This window comes from Triturus cristatus, chromosome 3_2 (assembly GCF_964204655.1).
Source record: "Triturus cristatus chromosome 3_2, aTriCri1.1, whole genome shotgun sequence".
Lineage (NCBI taxonomy): Eukaryota > Metazoa > Chordata > Amphibia > Caudata > Salamandridae > Triturus > Triturus cristatus.
The window spans coordinates 1,166,834,038-1,166,855,840 of NC_140584.1; the positions used below are offsets into that span (position 1 = coordinate 1,166,834,038).

The 21,803-nt window shown below is 47.4% G+C and overlaps 1 protein-coding gene across 8 annotated transcripts in view; it reads right to left on the reverse strand.

Moving 5' to 3' along the window:
* LOC146859358 (uncharacterized) overlaps positions 1 to 21,803 on the reverse strand; it is a 196,269-nt gene that overhangs the window by 88,921 nt on the left and 85,545 nt on the right. For 5 of the 8 annotated variants that reach the window (XR_014980088.1, XM_085650034.1, XM_085650033.1 and 2 more), the window contains one exon: positions 15,253 to 15,372. The exons of 1 other annotated variant lie outside the window; for it this stretch is intronic. Coding sequence is in view for 4 of the 7 variants with exons in the window: in XM_085650034.1 (XP_085506160.1) it covers positions 15,253 to 15,372 (120 nt within the window). In the remaining 3 variants the exon portion in view is untranslated. The remainder of the gene's footprint in view (positions 1 to 15,252; positions 15,373 to 21,803) is intronic. 2 more of the 8 variants (XR_014980087.1, XR_014980089.1) reach the window with 1 other exon arrangement.

Here is a 21,803-nt window from a genome sequence, read left to right on the forward strand (position 1 = left end):
GCTCCTGCGAGATCCTGACTCCCGCGTTAGCAAGATGGCTCAAGGTAAAAAAGCTCCTTGGGCCAATCCGAACGTTCTTTTTTTTCAAATTGGGTCCGTGGGACTCTTGCCAGAGTCCCTCAAACCCACATTTCCATATATCTTCATTTCTCAAAAACTTGACCGATTCACACCAAATCACAAAAGGCACAATAGGCGAGCCGGAATCGAGCTTCCTGGCAAATTTGGTGTAATTACGTTTAGCAGTTTTTGCTGTAGCTTTGTCTATAGACGTCTATGGAAAATGCACGGGCAATTTGTGTTTTAGGACCCGCCCCTTTTTTTCTCGGCCCCCGCTTGAAGGACCAAAACTTTCCATGTACAAACTAGGCAAAAAAGAGCACTTTTTTGGACACTTTAGTGGAGATTTGTCAAACGGTGCACACGGTCACACAAAAAACGCATTTCCTATGGAAACGCTGAACTAACTATAACTACCCAGTTGCGACCGCCGCTGGGTAATATATATTTATGCCGACTATGAACGAAACATTACTATGGTCTGTGGAAGAGGAAAGTCTTAAGTGTCTCAGTTGCCCTCATTCTGCTCTTCTGAAGTCTTTGTCTGACATTTATTCTCTTCTCCTCATATCTTTCTGAAACACTTAATCTACATAACACACACTGCATTTCTTTCCTCTTCAGCAGATTCTTTTTATTTTCTCTTGCATGTACTTCCTTGCATCTCTTTAACTTCTCCACCCCCAAACACACAATGCACCCAGTCACCTGTACGCTCTGCATTTGCTTCACCTTTCGCCATGTCAATATTTTGAACGCTGTGCACCTCTTTCACACACTTTCGAATAGATCCTCAATTACTATTGACACATCTGACAACTGCTCTGTATGCTCTGCAGAGAGGCCAAGGTCTGGATGGGCATGTATTCCAAAATTCTTTATTATGATTAAGGCTCCCTGATTTCCGTTTTTACAGATTTTCACAGATAAATACAGACAGAAAACATTTCTTTTCTTGTCTGTATTTATTTGTAAATGTGGATAAAAACGGAAATTGGGTTGCCTTTTGAGCAATCCTGAATATTGTCTGCCATGACTGCCAGGCCAATTGCTGTGTGGATTGATAGGTAAGGGGGCTAAAAAGGTAAGGAATTTTAATTAAGAGGTTTTAACAGCAGTAGATATGCACAAAATCCATACTGAAATATGCATATTTTCTTATCAGTGCATTGATTTATCTTCTGTGGGGATCAGTGGTCGAAGTGGGTGAAAAAAAGTAGGGGAACTGTGGGCGGAGAATCAGAGGGCGGGAATAACCCGAAGATTGGGGCAGTGGGCGGAGCCAGAGGTGTGGCCAGAATGCGCAAACATCCCAATTTTTAGTATTTGTTTGGCATTTCACTGCCTAGTTTAATCAACCAATGGATACACATGATTATATTAGGTTATAATGAGTTATTGACATTAAAACACATTCACAAAGTGGGATATGCTTCTAATCACAGAATGTCCCAAATACGATAAAATGTGGAAGCACAAGCCATTTGTCGCCGAGCCATGGAGTTTGTCATCAGCACTTTTCCCTTTTTCCACAACAGCAGTTCAAACATGAATGGCAAAATATCCTAGTTTGCAAATGTTTTCTATATAATTATGGCTCTGCCATATTTGCCTCCTAATGCAAGATCTGCTGCATGATCTGACCATTTTAACTAATAAATTGTTTATAGCTCAAACGTATCAAAGTTAATAAAAAATATGAATTGTTTTCCTGTGAGTGGATGGCTTATTGCAAAGGTTGACTGATCATCTTTCTCACTGCTGCATTTGTATGTTACACTGGTACGAATAAGGCAAAATCTTTCCAAAGACTATTAGCATGTGAACACATGTCAAAATAATAAAATATCAGAAAATATACTGCATTACGCTGCAGCCTTTTTTTTTTATGCATAATTTAGTCAACACTGCGGCATAATTGTATCCTCCTTTGCTGCATATTTAATTCCAGTGGCCCCACAGCAAGCAGCACATGTTAAAAGTGCCCGTGAATGAAGCAGAGAGACTGTAAAGTTTGCGAACTTAGTTTGGTGTGCGTGCAAATTCTGCATTGCCAATCCCTGGTGAGTTGCAGCTACTTCTGAAACCAGGCCAATGGAGCTAACTATGGATGAGGCAGACTGGCCTCAAGGGCAAGGCCGGCCTTAGCACTGGTGGTGCCCTGTGCATTAATGTTCGTTAGTGCCCCCCAATGACCACCTCTGCCATGGATTCCCTCACTACCACCATTTAACAGTGCCCCACAAGTCTCCATAACCACACTCTCTCTCAGATGCATTTAATTTGATTTACAGCGCCACTCATACCAGTGTAGGGTGTCAGAGCACTTTACATCACACACATTACTCAGAGACAATCAATATGTGCGTAAATCACTGTATAGAAAATGTTACATAAGACTAAGGACTACAAGGTGTAGGAGTCACATGACAACCATACTACTAGGCCGTATAGTTTAATAGTGATTGGTGTGGAGAAACACAAACTCAGAATTTAAAACGTAATACCATAGTTGGGGGTTCTCTTTAATAATCAGAATTGATTTCTGTCCAAAAGAACACTTTTTGCAACATTAGGATAATCAAAGACTGGGGGGGAAAAACATAACGCTCTAATTTATACCTTGCAGTTTGTATGCAGCTCTTAGATGAAAGTTAATAGCTCACTGTTGTATGTTAGGATTTTAAATTATAAACTGCCAGTAACAAAAGGATCTCTCTGACAAAAGCAGTAGCCCACTGACCTATTTACATTATGTGCACTTTGTGATCTGTGTAGGAAGGTGGAATCTGACTGCATGGTTGCCCCCACTTTTTTCCTGGTGTTTTGCTGGTTTTTGACTTAGTCTGCCTGGGATCCTACTATTCAGGACCCCAGCCTATCTGCTTTCTCCCTTAAATTGATTACAAGTACACTCCAGATTGGATTCTGGGGTACCCTTATAAGTCCCTAGTATATGGTATACTATGTACCAAGGGCATAGGTACCCCAGAGGCCTACCAGGGGCTGCAGCATGTATTGTGCCACCCCTGGCAAGCCTTCCAAACCTACACCACAGGTCTGCTACTGCAGCCTGGGTTTGGTGGTGCATGCACCCCACTACTGAGATACAGGTTCACTATATCGCTCCATATCACTGCACATATAAACCTATCAGTCACCCCTATGGCAGGTCTTACCAATCCTGAAGGCAGGGTGCTGTGTTTTATGTGAGAGGGTGCCCATGCATGAGCAGAGCCCCTCGGCAGCCTTCTGAACCTTTATTCCGGGGTTGTTTGTGATGCAGCGAAACCATACACTCTTAAGTGCATTATAACCAAACGGTAAATGCTAACTTTGGGATGGCTGCATGTTGTGTTTGGTGTCAAACACCTTGGAGTCATACCCCCACACCAGTAACTGGTGTGGGAGTATGATGCTACCCTTCCAGATGGAGAGACATGACAGCACCGGTATACCCGGTACCAGCTAACAGAGCCCTGGCATCACAAAATGGATGCTGCCAACCACAGACACAAGTCTGCCCTCCTGCTGCTGGATGAAACTCCGGCAGGGGAGGCCTGGACAATAGGTTTCCTGTCACAGGGAGGTGTGACCACCTCCCAGACAGGCTTTAATGTATTGGGGCTGGGTGGGTGCACTCCAAGAGTGCTTTGAAGTTCAGCACTGGGGGCACATTTGGTGTCCCTGTACATAGTCCAGCTCAAACCGGTTGCAGGGGCTACCAGCCCCTACTCTGGCACAAAACTGGACAAAGGAAATGGGTGTAGCCACCCCTCTTTCCTGACCCTCCCATAGGTGGCTCCCTAGAGTTTGTCCCACCCCTTCCTTGGATATAAGAAAGGAACCGCTGGCTAAAGGACTTTAGATTACACCTGTACGAAACTCTGATACTGAATCCTGGAACTTCGATGATCTACATTGAACTACATGAGTGAAGAATCTCCCTTGGAGTAAAGGAGTTACTCCCCTGCAAGGCAGGCACCAAAGACAGATCTGACCGGTTTGCATCTTCAAAGCTCCCGCCGGACTCCAAAGAATTTTGCAACACAGGAGGTAGGTTTCAACATCCTGGAAAAAGCAAACCCTCATAGGGAATGCAAAATTTAGCAAACCATGTGAAATGTAAGCAGGAACAACGTTTACACTCACTATTCAGAAAACAGTGAGTGCTTATGCCTGAAAAGTTAAGGACATGACTACAGGGCCCTGAATGGACCCATTTCAATGCCCATTGCCTATATCCTTACAAAACGTAAGCAGTATGGTAAAAAGACCACATCCCTGGACGTAGAGCTGCAGTACACATTTTGTTTTCCAATCCTCACATTGCAGTACCTCCAGGATTGGTGCACTTGTTGAAAGCCCAGGGTAAACAAAGACAAGAAAACAAAAATAGCGCTTCACTGGCAAACTCTGTAAAAGTGGCGCTAATGTGTTTGGATGTGAATAAAATGAATCTGGCCAGTTTGCTACCACTGTCTTACTTTATTTAGTTTTTTTTTCTCATATTTTTAACCTTTTATTCCAGATGCTGCACTTTGGAATTAAAAGACATTTCCAGTAAAAATGTTTTTCTTTTTGGATCCATTTCACAGGGGAGCAAATAAAAGAAAAGAAAGAGAGTGAAAACCCTGTGTTGAAGTCTCGGTTTTCAGTAAGAGAAGAACTGCTAGACAGAAAGAGAGGGAAGAAGGAAAGAGTGGGGGATTGGGGTGGGCATCTGAAGCGGCAGAGCAGAAGTGGACGCTGTATTTTTCTTCTCTGGGTAAGAAGGAAAAGACAGAGTCCTGTTACTTCTCTGCCGCCCGTCCTGGAACGCCAGAAACACGCCAGGAACTCCGAGCTTTATTTATAGGCGATGGTGATTTCTTGCGTCCCGGGACGCATTTTCAAAATAAAAAAGTAGGGGAACGGAATCCCTGGAATTGAAGAAGTAGGGGCACGCCGTGCCCTGTCATTCCCGCCCACTTCGACCACTGGTGGGGATTTACAACATTTAAACCTAGTACGCATTCAAGCATGAGGGCATATTTACCCGTTAAATAAATGTGAAATTATACTTATTTCAGCTTAATTTTTCCACAAAACCCAAAATAAATATGGATAAATGCAGATAAAATTGGCAAAAAAATAAATATAGATAAATACAGACGGAAATGTCAGAAAAATAAGTACCATAAAACCGGGAGCTCTAATTATGATCCACTGACGGGTGCTGTGAGACGTTCGCAATGCCTCGGGCCTCGGCCTGAACTCACACAGCTCCATAGGGGCGACTCTTTCCAAACTAGGCACTTTAAATGAGCAATGAGTTCCATTATGAAAACTACGGAAACGCCATCCTGGGCAAAGCAAATACTCTTCGGGAATGCAAGCGTCAAATATAAACAGGACCTTTACTGGTGCGACCCCGACTCCCGCCCTCCCGTCCAGCGGCGGTCACTAAAAACAAGCAGATGTTGCATTTTGTTTTATTTTTTGTAAAGCGCGCATCTACGTAATTAAAAAGCTACATGGCACTAAAGACACAATACAGAGCCACAAAGTAATCAGCAGGAAAAGCGGCAGGCACAACATTGACAGAAAAGTTTAAAGTTTTCCTAAAAATAAATTGCAGAGTAAATTGTTGTCTCGCCGCTCGCATAGAAAACATAATAAAACCGAGGGAAACGGACACTGCCTCCAAGATTCCCTTCGAGTACACATGAGCTCTGCCCTCTGACCAAAGATGGTGTTTGCTGTGCATGATAGCAGCTCGCTCGATTACCCTGATAACGAGGCGCTTCGTGGTTAATGGTTCAACGGGAGGGACCGTATCGGCTGCACCAGTCAATAGCTGCGGACCCGGGCGGGAGGCGCAGGAACAGTGTGCGCCAGTCTGGTCTGAGTGGAGCACATCACCCTCCACTCATGTGGCCTAACCCGGGCGAATCACCGTCACCACGGGGGACTTACCCAGAGTGCACCACTCCACCTCTGGTGGCCTAACCAGGGCGAGTCACCGTCATCACGGGTGACTTACCCAGAGCGCACCACTCCACCTCTGGTGGCCTAACCAGGGCGAGTCACCGTCCCCACGGGTGGCTTACCCAGAGCGCACCACTCCACCTCTGGTGGCCTAACCGGGGCGAATCACCGTCACCAAGGGTGACTTACCCAGAGCGCACCACTCCACCTCTGGTGGCCTAACCAGGGTGAATCCCCGTCACCACGGGGGACTTACCCAGAGTGCACCACTCCACCTCTGGTGGCCTAACCAGGGCGAATCACCGTCACCACGGGGGACTTACCCAGAGCGCACCACTCCACCTCTGGTGGCCTAACCAAGGCGAATCACCGTCACCACGGGTGACTTACCCAGAGTGCACCACTCCACCTCTGGTGGCCTAACCATGGCGAATCACCGTCACCACGGGTGACTTAAACAGAGCGCACCACTCCACCTCTGGTGGCCTAACCATGGCGAATCACCGTCACCACGGGTGACTTACCCAGAGTGCACCACTCCACCTCTGGTGGCCTAACCAGGGCGAAACACCGTCACCACGGGTGACTTACCCAGAGTGCACCACTCCACCTCATGTGGCCTAACCAGGGCAAGTCACCGTCACCACGGGGGACTTACCCAGAGTGCACCACTCCACCTCTGGTGGCCTAACCAGGGCGAATCACCGTCACCATGGATGACTTACCCAGAGCGCACCACTCCACCTCTGGTGGCCTAACCAGGGTGAATCACCGTCACCACGGGGGACTTACCCAGAGCGCACCACTCAACCTCTGGTGACCTAACCAGGGCGAATCACCGTCCCCCCGGGGGACTTACCCAGAGTGCACCACTCCACCTCTGGTGGCCTAACCAGGGCGAATCACCATCACCACGGGTGACTAACCCAGAGCGCACCACTCCACCTCTGGTGACCTACCCAGGGCGAATCACCGTCCCCCCGGGGGACTTACCCAGAGTGCACCACTCCACCTCTGGTGGCCTAACCAGGGCGAATCACCGTCACCACGGGTGACGTATTCAGAGCGCACCACTCCACCTCTGGTGGCCAAACCAGGGTGAATCACCTTCACCATGGGTGACTTACCCAGAGTGCACCATTCCACCTCTGGTGGCCTACCCAGGGCGAACCACCGTCACCACGGGTGACTTAAACAGAGCGCACCACTCCACCTCTGGTGGCCTAACCATGGCGAATCACCGTCACCACGGGTGACTTACCCAGAGTGCACCACTCCACCTCTGGTGGCCTAACCAGGGCGAAACACCGTCACCACGGGTGACTTACCCAGAGTGCACCACTCCACCTCTGGTGGCCTAACCAGGGCGAAACACCGTCACCACGGGTGACTTACCCAGAGTGCACCACTCCACCTCATGTGGCCTAACCAGGGCAAGTCACCGTCACCACGGGGGACTTACCCAGAGTGCACCACTCCACCTCTGGTGGCCTAACCAGGGCGAATCACCGTCACCATGGATGACTTACCCAGAGCGCACCACTCCACCTCTGGTGGCCTAACCAGGGTGAATCCCCGTCACCACGGGGGACTTACCCAGAGTGCACCACTCCACCTCTGGTGGCCTAACCAGGGCGAATCACCGTCACAACGGGGGACTTACCCAGAGCGCACCACTCCACCTCTGGTGGCCTAACCAAGGCGAATCACCGTCACCACGGGTGACTTACCCAGAGCCCACCACTCCACCTCTGGTGGCCTAACCAGGGCGAGTCACCGTCCCCACGGGTGGCTTACCCAGAGCGCACCACTCCACCTCATGTGGCCCTAACCAGGGCGAATCACCGTCACCACGGGGGACTTACCCAGAGTGCACCACTCCACCTCTGGTGGCCTAACCAGGGCGAATCATCGTCACCACGGGTGACTTACCCAGAGTGCACCACTCCACCTCTGGTGGCCTAACCAGGGCGAATCACCGTCACCACGGGTGACTTACCCAGAGTGCACCACTCCACCTCTGGTGGCCTAACCAGGGCGAAACACCGTCACCACGGGTGACTTACCCAGAGTGCACCACTCCACCTCATGTGGCCTAACCAGGGCAAGTCACCGTCACCACGGGGGACTTACCCAGAGTGCACCACTCCACCTCTGGTGGCCTAACCAGGGCGAATCACCGTCACCATGGATGACTTACCCAGAGCGCACCACTCCACCTCTGGTGGCCTAACCAGGGTGAATCACCGTCACCACGGGGGACTTACCCAGAGCGCACCACTCAACCTCTGGTGACCTAACCAGGGCGAATCACCGTCCCCCCGGGGGACTTACCCAGAGTGCACCACTCCACCTCTGGTGGCCTAACCAGGGCGAATCACCATCACCACGGGTGACTAACCCAGAGCGCACCACTCCACCTCTGGTGACCTACCCAGGGCGAATCACCGTCCCCCCGGGGGACTTACCCAGAGTGCACCACTCCACCTCTGGTGGCCTAACCAGGGCGAATCACCGTCACCACGGGTGACGTATTCAGAGCGCACCACTCCACCTCTGGTGGCCAAACCAGGGTGAATCACCGTCACCATGGGTGACTTACCCAGAGTGCACCATTCCACCTCTGGTGGCCTACCCAGGGCGAACCACCGTCACCACGGGTGACTTAAACAGAGCGCACCACTCCACCTCTGGTGGCCTAACCATGGCGAATCACCGTCACCACGGGTGACTTACCCAGAGTGCACCACTCCACCTCTGGTGGCCTAACCAGGGCGAAACACCGTCACCACGGGTGACTTACCCAGAGTGCACCACTCCACCTCTGGTGGCCTAACCAGGGCGAAACACCGTCACCACGGGTGACTTACCCAGAGTGCACCACTCCACCTCATGTGGCCTAACCAGGGCAAGTCACCGTCACCACGGGGGACTTACCCAGAGTGCACCACTCCACCTCTGGTGGCCTAACCAGGGCGAATCACCGTCACCATGGATGACTTACCCAGAGCGCACCACTCCACCTCTGGTGGCCTAACCAGGGTGAATCCCCGTCACCACGGGGGACTTACCCAGAGTGCACCACTCCACCTCTGGTGGCCTAACCAGGGCGAATCACCGTCACAACGGGGGACTTACCCAGAGCGCACCACTCCACCTCTGGTGGCCTAACGAAGGCGAATCACCGTCACCACGGGTGACTTACCCAGAGCGCACCACTCCACCTCTGGTGGCCTAACAAGGGCGAGTCACCGTCCCCACGGGTGGCTTACCCAGAGCGCACCACTCCACCTCATGTGGCCCTAACCAGGGCGAATCACCGTCACCACGGGGGACTTACCCAGAGTGCACCACTCCACCTCTGGTGGCCTAACCAGGGCGAATCATCGTCACCACGGGTGACTTACCCAGAGTGCACCACTCCACCTCTGATGGCCTAACCAGGGCGAATCACTGTCACCACGGGGGACTTACCCAGAGCGCACCACTCCACCTCTGGTGGCCTAACCAGGGCGAATCACCGTCACCACGGGGGACTTACCCAGAGCGCACCACTCCACCTCTGGTGGCCTAACCAGGGCGAATCACCGTCACCACGGGGGACTTACCCAGAGTGCACCACTCCACCTCTGGTGGCCTCACCAGGGCGAATCACCGTCCCCCGGGGGACTTACCCAGAGTGCACCACTCCACCTCTGGTGGCCTAACCAGGGCGAAACACCGTCACCACGGGTGACTTACCCAGAGCGCACCACTCCACCTCTGGTGGCCTAACCAGGGCGAATCACCGTCACCATGGATGACTTACCCAGAGCGCACCACTCCACCTCTGGTGGCCTAACCAGGGCGAATCACCGTCACCACGGGGGACTTACCCAGAGCGCACCACTCCACCTCTGGTGGCCTAACCAGGGCGAATCACCGTCACCACGGGGGACTTACCCAGAGCGCACCACTCCACCTCTGGTGGCCTAACCAGGGCGAATCACCGTCACCACGGGGGACTTACCCAGAGTGCACCACTCCACCTCTGGTGGCCTCACCAGGGCGAATCACCGTCCCCCGGGGGACTTACCCAGAGTGCACCACTCCACCTCTGGTGGCCTAACCAGGGCAAATCACCGTCACCACGGGGGACTTACCCAGAGTGCACCACTCCACCTCTGTTGGCCTCACCAGGGCGAATCACCGTCCCACGGGGGACTTACCCAGAGCGCACCACTCCACCTCTGGTGGCCTAACCAGGGCGAAACACCGTCACCACGGGTGACTTACCCAGAGCGCACCACTCCACCTCTGGTGGCCTAACCAGGGCGAATCACTGTCACCACGGGGGACTTACCCAGAGCGCACCACTCCACCTCTGGTGGCCTAACCAGGGCGAAACACCGTCACCACGGGTGACTTACCCAGAGCGCACCACTCCACCTCTGGTGGCCTAACCAGGGCGAATCACTGTCACCACGGGGGACTTACCCAGAGTGCACCACTCTACCTCTAGTGGCCTAACTGGGGCGAATCACCGTCACCACGGGGGACTTACCCAGAGCGCACCACTCCACCTCTGGTGGCCTAACCGGGGCGAATCACTGTCACCACAGGGGACTTACCCAGAGCGCACCACTCCACCTCTTGGGGCCTAACCAGTGCGAGTCACCGTCATCACGGGTGACTTAATCAGAGCGCACCACTCCACCTCTGCTGGCCTAACCGGGGCGAATCACCGTCACCACGGGTGACTTAATCAGAGCGCACCACTCCACCTCTGGTGGCCAAACCAGGGCGAACCACCGTCACAAAGGGTGACTTAACCAGAGCGCACCACTCCACCTCTGGTGGCCAAACCAGGGCAAACCACCATCACCACGGGTGACTTAATCAGAGCGCACCGCTCCACCTCTGGTGGTCTAACCAGGGCAAATCACCGTCACCACGGGTGACTTTTTTTTTTAGTTTCAAAAGAGAACTTTATAGAAAAGTAAAGAGGTGTCAATATACAATATATGTGATTGATCATCGAACAATACAACACAAATATATTCCAGCATAAATACGTGAATGAAAATGAAGAATAACAAGCTGTACAATGAGAAAGTAAGGAAGAAAATGATATATATTCACATAATAGTTAGAGAAATAACTAGAGGATCTATGGAGGTTTGAGTACCTCTTGTTGGGAAGGATTTAGTAAGGAGTGTTGTTTGGCACAAGTATCAAAGAATGTTGTAACAGGTAACCATAACTGAATTCTTTTAGTAGCTATAAGTGTGGGTGAGTTAGAGAATGTATCCAATCTATGATTGTGGCATATATCATACCACCAGGCCTGATATGAAATTTTTGTGAAGTCTTGCCAATTTCTTGGTATTTGTTGAATGGCGACTGCTATTAATAAATCAATGATTTTGAAATGAATCGCATTATTATCCCAAACTGGTGAAAGGCTACCTAAAAAGGTGTTTGTTACAGAAAGTGGGGCATTTGTGCGTAAAATTGAATTAATTTGAAACCAGACACGTTTCCAAAAATTATATACTGGTGAACATGAGAATAACATATGAAACAGATCTGCGTTTGGAGATGTGCAAGACCAGCAGGTGTCTGGTGTATTAGGAAATCGTTTGTTGAGGGTTTGTGGAGACAACAGAAGCCTATTATATATATAAAACAGTGTTTATGTCAAACTAGCTGCTCTCGAAGATTTGCGTATTTTAGTCCAAATATTATGCCACAATGTTAAAGGCCACAATGTATTGAAATCCCTCTCCAACGCTTGATTTCTGTCTCAATGTGTCAGTGGATTGGAAAAAGGCATATAAGGTTGATGCTTTAGGTTGAGTGCGTCAAAGAGTGGATAGATCTTTCTGCAAGTGAGTGGTGTGAGCTTTGGAAGCCTTGTTCAATAACTGCGTGTATATATTAAGTACAATTTTACGAAGAGTGTAATATTTAGAAATGAAGGAGGTGGGTAGGGTGTATAACTGTTTAAGCGAAGAAAAAGAAAGAAATTCTTTATTTAAGAATAGTTGGTGGATCCATATTAAGCCACGTTGTCTCCACGTTTTCCAGTAAAAGGGATTGTTACGTATTAATAGGGTTTTATTGTGCCATATGGTTGAGTTTAAAAAAGAGTCAAGAGTATCATGAGATAAGGGATATTCAGGGCTCAATAATTTGGAAGTAAGCTTAAACAAAGGAGTGGATAGTGTTTGGGGTTTACGGGAGAAGGAAAGGTATTCTTGAAATGAAAAAGGAGAGAGAAACGAAAGTTCAACAGATGTCCATAGGGGATAATCATCCGCAGAATCAAGAAAACAGTAGGAGGCTTGTCGCAATAGGAAAGCTTTGTGATAAGCAGAGAAATTGGGAAAATTGACTGCTCCTTCAGCTTTGGGACGTGTTAGCTTAGAAATAGACATTCGTGATTTCTTTTTGTTCCATAAAAAAGAAGATAGTACTGAGTTGACAGATTTAAATACTTTAGTAGATATGGGGACTGGAATGTTGCAGATGGTATATAAAATCATGGGGGAATAGCATCATCTTGATAGTATCCAGGCAGCCCCACCAGGATAAATAAAGGGGATGCTATTTAGTTGTGAGCTCTGAATTTTTTTGAATGCAATTGTTCATGCATAAAGTTACCGTGCCTTTAATAGTTGGCGTAAAATTTAAACCCAAATATTTGATATGAGATGGCTTCCAGGTAAAGTTAGTTGAGGTGAAATCAGCTTTAAAAGTATATTTAGTCAAGGGTAAGATTTCACATTTATCGATGTTTAGTTTGTATCCTGAAATTAGTGAAAAAGAATGGACTTCCTCTAAGAAGGCCGGGATCGATTAATTGGGGTTTGAAATAAAAAGCACAATATCGTCAGCCTACGCTGCAAGTTTAACATTGGTTGTGGGAGTCTGAAAACCTTTTATTTGTGCGTTTTGACGAATGTTTGAGATCAAGGGTTCAAGGGCCAAATTGAAAAGAAAGGGGGATAGGGGACATCCCTGACGCACCCCTCTGCCAAAGTCAAAGAATGGTGATATTAGACCGTTAGCACATACAGCAGCGTGAGGATTAGAATATAATAGCGAGATTAGGGAAATGAAGTTTGGACCAAACCGAACCATTTTAGGGTATAAAATAGGTATTGCCCTTCCACTCTATCAAATGCTTTTTCTGCATCTAGTGCTATAGCTGCAAGGGAATTATTCAAATGTGAAGCTTTAGATAGGATGTTGTATTGTCTTGTATAATTCGTCCTTTCACAAAGCCGGACTGTTCCTTACCTAATATTTTTGGAAGATAAGGGTCTAAGCGTAGGGCTAGTGCTTTGAAAAAAATCTTGTAATCTATATTGACCAACGAGATGGGTCTAAAGTTCTTACAATACTTAGGATCCTTTCCTTCTTTAGGTATTAAACATATATGAGCATCGGAGAAAGAGCCACCAGATTTTCTTTAAAGAGTTAAAGGAATCAATTAGAAGGTGTAGTTTAGGCATTAATAAATTGGAGAAAGAATTCAACAGTGAAGCCGTCTGGCCCAGGTGCCTTGTCTTTTTTAAGGTGTTTGAGTGCATCCAAGAGTTCTTGTTGTGTTATCTCAGAAAAAGTGTGAAAGCGTATTGTCTGTAGGATTTGTTTTGGAAGAATACAGTTTTTTTTGTAAAATAAAGCAAATTAATTTAAAATTTCCACATCTTTGAACTTTAAAGTAGAACTATCATCATAAATAGAATCAATATTCAATTTGTTATGCTTGTTATGCTTAGTTTTTAAATAGTTGGCCAAAAGTTTTCCTCCTTTATTTCCATCACCATAAAATTTAGCGCTAGATTTCAATAGATATAACGAGGCATTATCTGTTGATTCCTTATTAAACTGTAGCTTTGCTTGTATAAGGGCATTAAGAACATCTTTTGAATTGGATGTGTAAAAAGAATGCTCCAGTCTCTTAATGTCTTGGAATATTGAACGTGCACGATTGCGAGCGATACTACGTTTCTTTGCCACATAAGTTACAATAAAATCCCTTGCTGAAGCTTTAAAGGCGTCCCAAATAGTTGAAAACGGTAGGGATTCAGTTTGATTTATAAGGATATAATCAACAAAAAAGGTATTAAATGAGGAAGAAAACTCTGTATCAAGAAGAAGAGAATTGTTAAATCGCCACCTTCTAGGAGCATTAGTTTTGGGTAAAATTTCTAAATCGATTGGAATAGGAGCATGATTTGATAGTAATATAGGTCCTATTTCTGCACACGTATGGTTAAAAGATTTGTGTGTCTTGTTGGGGATGAATGAGGCTTTAGAGTTTTGATCGGTGAAAGGATCGAAAACCTGGTTGCAGTCACCTGCCAGTATAAAATTATCTTCCATGTGAAGAGTGATCTTCTTGGCTACTGAAAGCCAAAAAGAGGAGTCACCACCAGTAGGGGCATAAACATTGAAAAAAGAGACTGGAACATCCTTCAACATCAACTTAACATTAAGCAAATGACCATCTGCATCTGAGTCTTGTGAAATGAATTTAAAATGAAGAGATTTACAACACAATATCATAACTCCATTACGTTTGCCATCACCACTGGAATAAAATATTTCTCCTACCCAACCTTTTTTAGTTTTAATGACTCATTTTCTGCGAGATGAGTCTCTTGCAAGAATACTATATCTGCATTTAACTTAGCCAAATGAGATAGGACCCTTTGTCTTTTTATGGGGGAGTTTAGCCCTCTAACATTCCACGATACTAATTTTAATGGCATAACGGGTTAGGGAGAATAGAAAATGATGAGAATAACCAATGATAGTCCACATTTGTCAAACAAATAGGAGAAGTACATAGGATAGAAAATACCTTACAAATAATAACCATGGCTGGAATGAAGAAAGAAGAATGCATCAAAAATAGTAAAAGGAAAAAAGGAAGTGTTTGATAAGAGAAATCAGTAAAGTAGGAGGATACATAGCTAAAGCTGTGATTTGAAAAAAGGAGATGAGAAAGTAAATGGAAAGAGACAAAGATGATTAACAATAGATGCTGGAAAATAACAACATCAATATTAAATTCAAACAGAGAATACAAGATAATGCGATGAAAAATATCACAGAGAAAATGGACATCAACGACACCCAGAAAGAGAAAAAGAAGAGTAGTTAGGAAAAAGAGGAAAGAGAAGATTAGAGATAGAGCTAGAATAGAGATGTAGGAGGGTGACATACCTACATAAGGAGAAAACAAGTAGACAAGGAGGAGGAGTGGAACCACATGGAATAGACGACACATCCAAGGTCGGCTGAACGCGGGGACCAGGAAGACATCATGAAACAGGGGTAGGGAACCTGTGGAGGCGAAGAGAATGATAACAAAATAGGATAAAGAACTAGAACGGACGACAACAACAGTAATAGTAACCGAGGATAGCAATTAACAGTTGTACAAAATCACAAACTGTGGGTAAAGCACGGTAAAAGTAGTACAAGCTTAAAAACTAAATTCTCAAACTATTAAAGATTGTAGTGAGGAGAACAAAAATTCAAACAGCATTTTTAGAAGGAAAGCAGTGTTGAGCTTCAAAGATTAAATGAAGAAGAAGGACCAGAAGATTCCATGGCAGATGTTTTGCATGAGTTTATGAAACTTTGCAAGCGCAGCGGATCTTCATATGTAGTTGTTCTGTTATTTTATATAACCTTGAATAAACAAGGGTGAAAAAGACCATATCTGGCTCCCAATGAACGGAGATCAACTCTCATATTTAGAAAGGCCTTACGTCGATTAGCAGTGGCCTTGGCATAATCCTGAGCAAAAAACAAAGAGGAGCCTGACCATATCATTTTTGGAGAAGATTTAACCGCCGCCAATACCTTCAATAACTCTGTATATTCTAAGAAATACAAGATGACTCCTCTTGGCCTTTGTGAGGGTGAGGCATGAGATGGTATACGACCTAGCCGGTGCGCACGTTGAATATTTAGTACTGTACCTTCTGGCATGTGGAGAATTTTAGGAAGAAATGATTTAAAGAAAGTAAGGGAGTCAGATCCCTCAAGTCCTTCTCCCAATCCGTAAATACGTAAATTGTTCCGCCTGTTGCGATTTTCCAAGTCCTCAACCTGTTTTTGGAGCGTAGAAACTTGAGAGTGAAGGTGGGAGACATTAACACAAGTTTCTTTTAAAGAAGTAACACTTTGCTCAACTGAAGAGACCCTTGTTTCAAGTTGGGACCAATTGTCCGTCAAGACTTGCAGTTTAGTATTAGTCTCTTCCATTAAGGGTCAAAGGGCTCTAATTTCCTCCAATAATAACTCCATGGACACTGGTGACGCTGATTTAGGAGGCGAAGGAGGATCTTTTTTCAGTCGCTTAGTATTAGATTTCTCTAAAGCGGCTTGAGAGGGTTCCATTGTTGTATCTAAGCTTTGAGAAAATGATGGTAGAGAATCTTCTAATTTGGAAAATTTGGAAAAAATCCTTGAGTTCTTTACAAAAATGTGTTTTGTTTTGGAAAATGAAGGGTGTGGCGTCTTTGTTCTGCCCATAAATCTCACACAACGCACTCTTTCTCGGTGCGGATTAAGTAAGAATAGAACATCGTTCAGTGAGAATCTCACAGGGGAGGAGGATTCGTGAAGAAGAGACTCAGTGTAACTGTGTAGAAGTAGACCTGTAGAGTTAAAACACAGAAGTCTCTTTCATTTGAAAAAATTAGTCACAAAACATGCAAAGTACCTCCTTTAGAATCATGGCATAGGGACAAAAAAAAGTACACGATGATATTATCTAGTGATGAACCTAAAATGGCCGCTTCACAACTTGCCTCATCAATGCTTAGGCGAGGATCAAATAGTAAAATGCGACAACGAGCAGTAAATTCCAGCTTGAAAGAACCAAAATTAGAAATTGAAAAATTACCAAATCCATGGTGTGCTGAGAGTGGAGCAAGCAGTTGTTATGCAGCATGGTGGCATTGTGTAGTAACTTCAAGAAGAATTCTAGGGAGTATTATGCTCCTAAAATGGCTGCCACGAATGCTGCATTGGAAATGCTGAGAATGGGCTCAGTCAGTAGAACCCAGCGCCTAGTGCCGCATTTGCTGCATAGAAGACATACATTTAGTATTCACAACTTGTTGAAGACTTGGTGGGTCAGCTCTATCAATAAGGGCTTGTTTGCATGTTTCTTGTGAGGGAATTCGCAATCGCGCGAGTGATTCAAAATGGTGGCCGTAATTAAAACTGGACCGCGAAACACTCACTGCGTTGTTAAAGCTCTTATCTTTCACCAAAAATGTAATCAAGCATCTCAAAGCGTTCCCGGCACCTTCCGATGTCTGCTCATATCCTAGGCACAGGGGGAGACTGCTCGTAGATTAAAGTCTTCTCGGTGAGCCGCGGAGTTTCACTTGTTCGCCGCCATATCCCTCGGGCGCCAAGCCACGCCCCCACCACGGGTGACTTAATCAGAGTGCACCACTCCACCTCTGGTGGCCTAACCAGGGTGAATTTACCATGGCATTCCAATTGTAGCTCGTAAGAAGCACAGACCAACACTTGTCGCTAATGTACTAGGGCCGACATTTCGAAACAGGAAAGAGGGAGATAGCGAAAAACAAATCATGGGAATTTATTTTCCCTTTTGACTAACATTGAAACGGAGGCATTTTTTTGGGCGGGAGATAGCTAAAAAAAAAGTCACTTTTTTTGCTTTAGGAGTTGGAAGTCTCCCGCCTGGATCGGGTCTGTAGCATCTATGCTAATGTTATGGATCGATCTACTTGGCACTTGAATGGTTCCTTGAATGGTTTCTGTGTATATGCATTTTCTCTGTTTCTAGGTTTTGCCTTACCCAGCGCATGTGCTGGTCTGGCGAGACTTATTGAGAGGGCTCCAAAAAGTGCTACCAGGCCAGCCTGGAGCTACAGTGCATGTGCGCGGGCGCGCGGGCCCTTTTTTACCGCGATTACTTTCACTTTAGCGGCCGCTTGGCATAGCCAATAGGTCTCGCTTTTGGGACCTTATAAGTGTTTAGTTATGCAACTGTTGCATGGCTAAACACTTATAAGGTCCCAAAGTCGAGACCTATTGGCTATGCCAATGCTTGTTATATGATATGGTGAATTTAGTACCGTACAAATTTAGAATTTTCCTCTTTTACTGGAGTGATATGTTAATTTGTTAACCAAATCATAATAAATAAACTTGTAATCTAATGATGCAGGAATGAGAGTGCATCATTAGCATGAGGTCTTGGCTTGCAGGGAGGTCAGTCCTTTCTGTCTTGCAGACGGGTAGCATCAGGGGCCGCAACCATGCAGGAAGGAACAGCTGTGAGGGAGTCGAGTCTTTCTGAAGGGAGCTCGGGGGTCAGTGTACGTCATCACCATAAAGAAGTCAAGAGCAGTCAAAAGGCGAGATGGCGTCTCTTTGGGGGATGGCATAAAGGACCCCGAACAGACCCCTGAAGAAGAGGAGTGACGCTACAGAGTGACTGACAGCACCAGGCACAAAACAAGAGGTGAAAGAGATGGGAGGGAAACAATGTGAGTGCTTGGTTAGTTGTGTAGAGTGTACTGGGTGCTGAAAGGACAGTAGTGTGCTGACATTACCACGTGCTGATGAAAGGTCAGAGAGTGTCAGAATGGGCGGCAGTGTTTCCAGGGCACAGATGTCGTGCAGCTGGGCACGTGACGATAAGCAGGGTCAGTGCAGGGTAGTAGACCTCTACAATCCATGAACCCGCACCGTGCAATGTGTCAGCTTCATATCTGCACCCCATAAGAAGCGGACAACCTCTGCACAATGAAAGAGTGGAAGGGGTTAATTAGGATCTGGGAAGGGGAAAAGGCTCTGAGGATGTTAAAACAAGATGCTGCAACATTTTGGAGAGGGAGAGTTGTGAAAGAGGATGGAAGCTGGAAGGGCTGGAGGGATCAGCAGTGGGTTTCTTGAGTAGGTATTGAAACTGAAAGGATAGTTAAAGGGATGTGTCCGATAGGACACCGTGCGCAATGAGAGAGCTGAGGTTCTCGCGGTGTGGGACCGAAAGGGCCCCAGAGCGCCAGAGGAGTTGGCATTCTTACCTACTGCCATCACCTGCCGTGGGAGTACTTATGCACCATCACCCAGGTGAGGGACCCAACACAGGATCACCAATACCCACACTGGGAGAAGAGCCGCAGAGAGTCCCAGGTCGCCCCGGGAGCACACCCGCGAATGAGAGACTCTGCACCCACAGAATGCAGCACAAATCGTAAGAGGACAAAACGAGGAGAAATAAAGCTATTTCTCCATGTTACGCTTCACTTTGGGAGGGATGAGATTTTGACGCATTCCCAGGCTTACAAGTGCTTGTAAATCTGGGAACGCACCAAAATCCATGGGTGTTGCATGGTAACACCCACCACAACGCCCATGGAACGCCTCCCTTGCACAGCAGAGTAAGGCAAGGCAGTGATTTGCTCTGCCTCACCTACTCCATATCTGTGAGGCCATTCAAAGCCATGCAGGGTGGATTTGCATGGCCTCATAAATATGATTTGGTGGTTTTCCCTGCCGGAGCATTACAAATAGTGGCGCTACGGCGGCGCAGGTGGTTTGTAAATATGTCCCATGTTGTGCAAAAGATTATGTCGAAATCTGTCATTCAGATCAATCCCTGGGTTCATTGATAGCTATGAAGCTGTCAGAACCCCTTTCAAAGAGCCACGGGGCAAGCAGGGGTTACTGGAACTGACCAAGGGGGTTGAGGCCTTTTACTCTTGATGTCCCAGGGCTGGACTTACTATGGATTCTGAGTAACGGAGTCCAGTACCACTTCCGCATTTGACTCTCAGGATAGCAATCCAAGGCTCCTTCAGGGGGAGGAGGGGATACAGGATAGTGAACACTGGCTTATAACTCGACCTGCGCGCAGCAGAAGCAATAAATCATTGTCCACCCAACTACTCACTTTCATGAAAAAAAGAGTATTTTATCTCTACCACCATACACACAAAGGAAAAATATCACATTTACAAACAATTACACAGTCCCTCTTGACGTCAGGGCTCTAGTGTTTCTGTGCAGATTCCCTGCCCCACTTTCTCCTCGTGTTAGCAGTAGTGGTTATTCCCCATTCACTATTGGTAACATCCAGGGTCTGCCACACCGGTGGTCGGAGTCTCAGGAGTCCACTGTGATTCTAGGTTAAAGCCAAAAGTGTTCCAGCGCTGCTAGCGACAAATTCCCCCTGGGCCGACAGGCCTGACAACCAGTCTGACCCGCACCGGCAGGCGTGATGCATCTGGAGTTCCTGAGTGCGCTCTATCCGTAGGCGCTCGTTGCGGCTTCAGGTAAGATCAGGTGAGTCCGCTGCACAAGGCCCAGGCAGCTACATTCAGTGGGTGCAGAGTCTCTCATTCGCGGTTGTGCTCCCGGAGCGATCTCAGGCACTCTGCGGCTCCTCCTGCAGGATGAGTGTCTGGTTCCTCTTCCAGAGGGTATTGGTTGTAGCGCTCCTGTGTTGGGTCCCTCACCTGGGCGATGCTGCATAAGTACTCCCACGGTGTCTCACTTCTCCGAAAGATGATGGCAGATCAGGTCACAGTACCTGATGCTCCAGGTGACCCCCTCTGGCATAGTGTCACTGCATCTCACAGCACATGGGCTCCTGGCTGAGTGGCAGGGTAAAATCTTTCACACCAGCCCCTTCTGGCATACAGCAGTGCCACCCACTACTGCACAAGGCTACGACCCTTATTACACAGCAGTCTTTTTCACGGGGCCCCTCCTGGCATGCAGGGTTGCCGACTCAGCATTATGCAGGGACTCCAGCCCGATCGGCGCAGCACAACACATGGCTCCATTCACGGCAGCCCTCTCCTGGCATACGGGGGGTCGCTGACTTTGTCTTTTACACGGGCAATGATCTGATCGGTGCAGCAGCAGTTTCCTCACACCTCTCAAGGACACTCAACATTGCTCCCCACTGGACCTCCCTCCCTCCACTGCTCTCCCCTTCCTCGCAGGGCACATTGTTCTTGACAAGCAGGCCGGCACTGGTGCTCCAGGCTCCAGGGCAGGTGGTCTTGGATTACCTGGGTTTGGTCCCCTCACCCATCAGGGAGACTAGCAGGCCCTGGCCCCCAGTCCTGGTCACAGGAAGAGTTCTTGCAGAGCTCCCCAACCTCACACAGCCAACCTGGCTGCTTGGCAGATGAGGATTTCGTTTTTGGGGTCTCAAACTCTCCTTTTTGTAGTCCATTTCAAGACATAAAATATGATTTGAAGTTTTATGTTGGGGATCTGCTTCTTTTGAAGTGTCCACTTCTCTGCTCTCTTCTTGAAAATCAGTCTGTCACATCAGGAGCATCTCTAAAGCTGATAGTCCCTCAACCCAGGCCCTGGGTGTGACTAGAGTTCAGCTACAGTGTCGTGTGAATCAAAAGGGTAGCCTAGGGCACTTAGCCCTACTGTTTATGATTTACTTATCAGCCCCATCCCCTTCCTGAGATGTGCTAAGGTCTTCCAAGTGACATCTCACTGAATCAAAAAGCACCAGTTGAAATGTACGGGGGAAACCTCACTCACCCTTTTCCAGTGTGCGTCCCACCCAGCTTACAGGAATGTAGTAATATACAAATCCATCTAAGGGGATCTCGCTACCTCCTCCTCACGTTTCACCATGCAGGCCTGGGCTCCCAAAATGGAACCCAGGGCCCAATGTATTGTACCATCCACAGGCACATTTACACAAAGTGCATGTGTACAGATACATGCACAGCACAGTACTG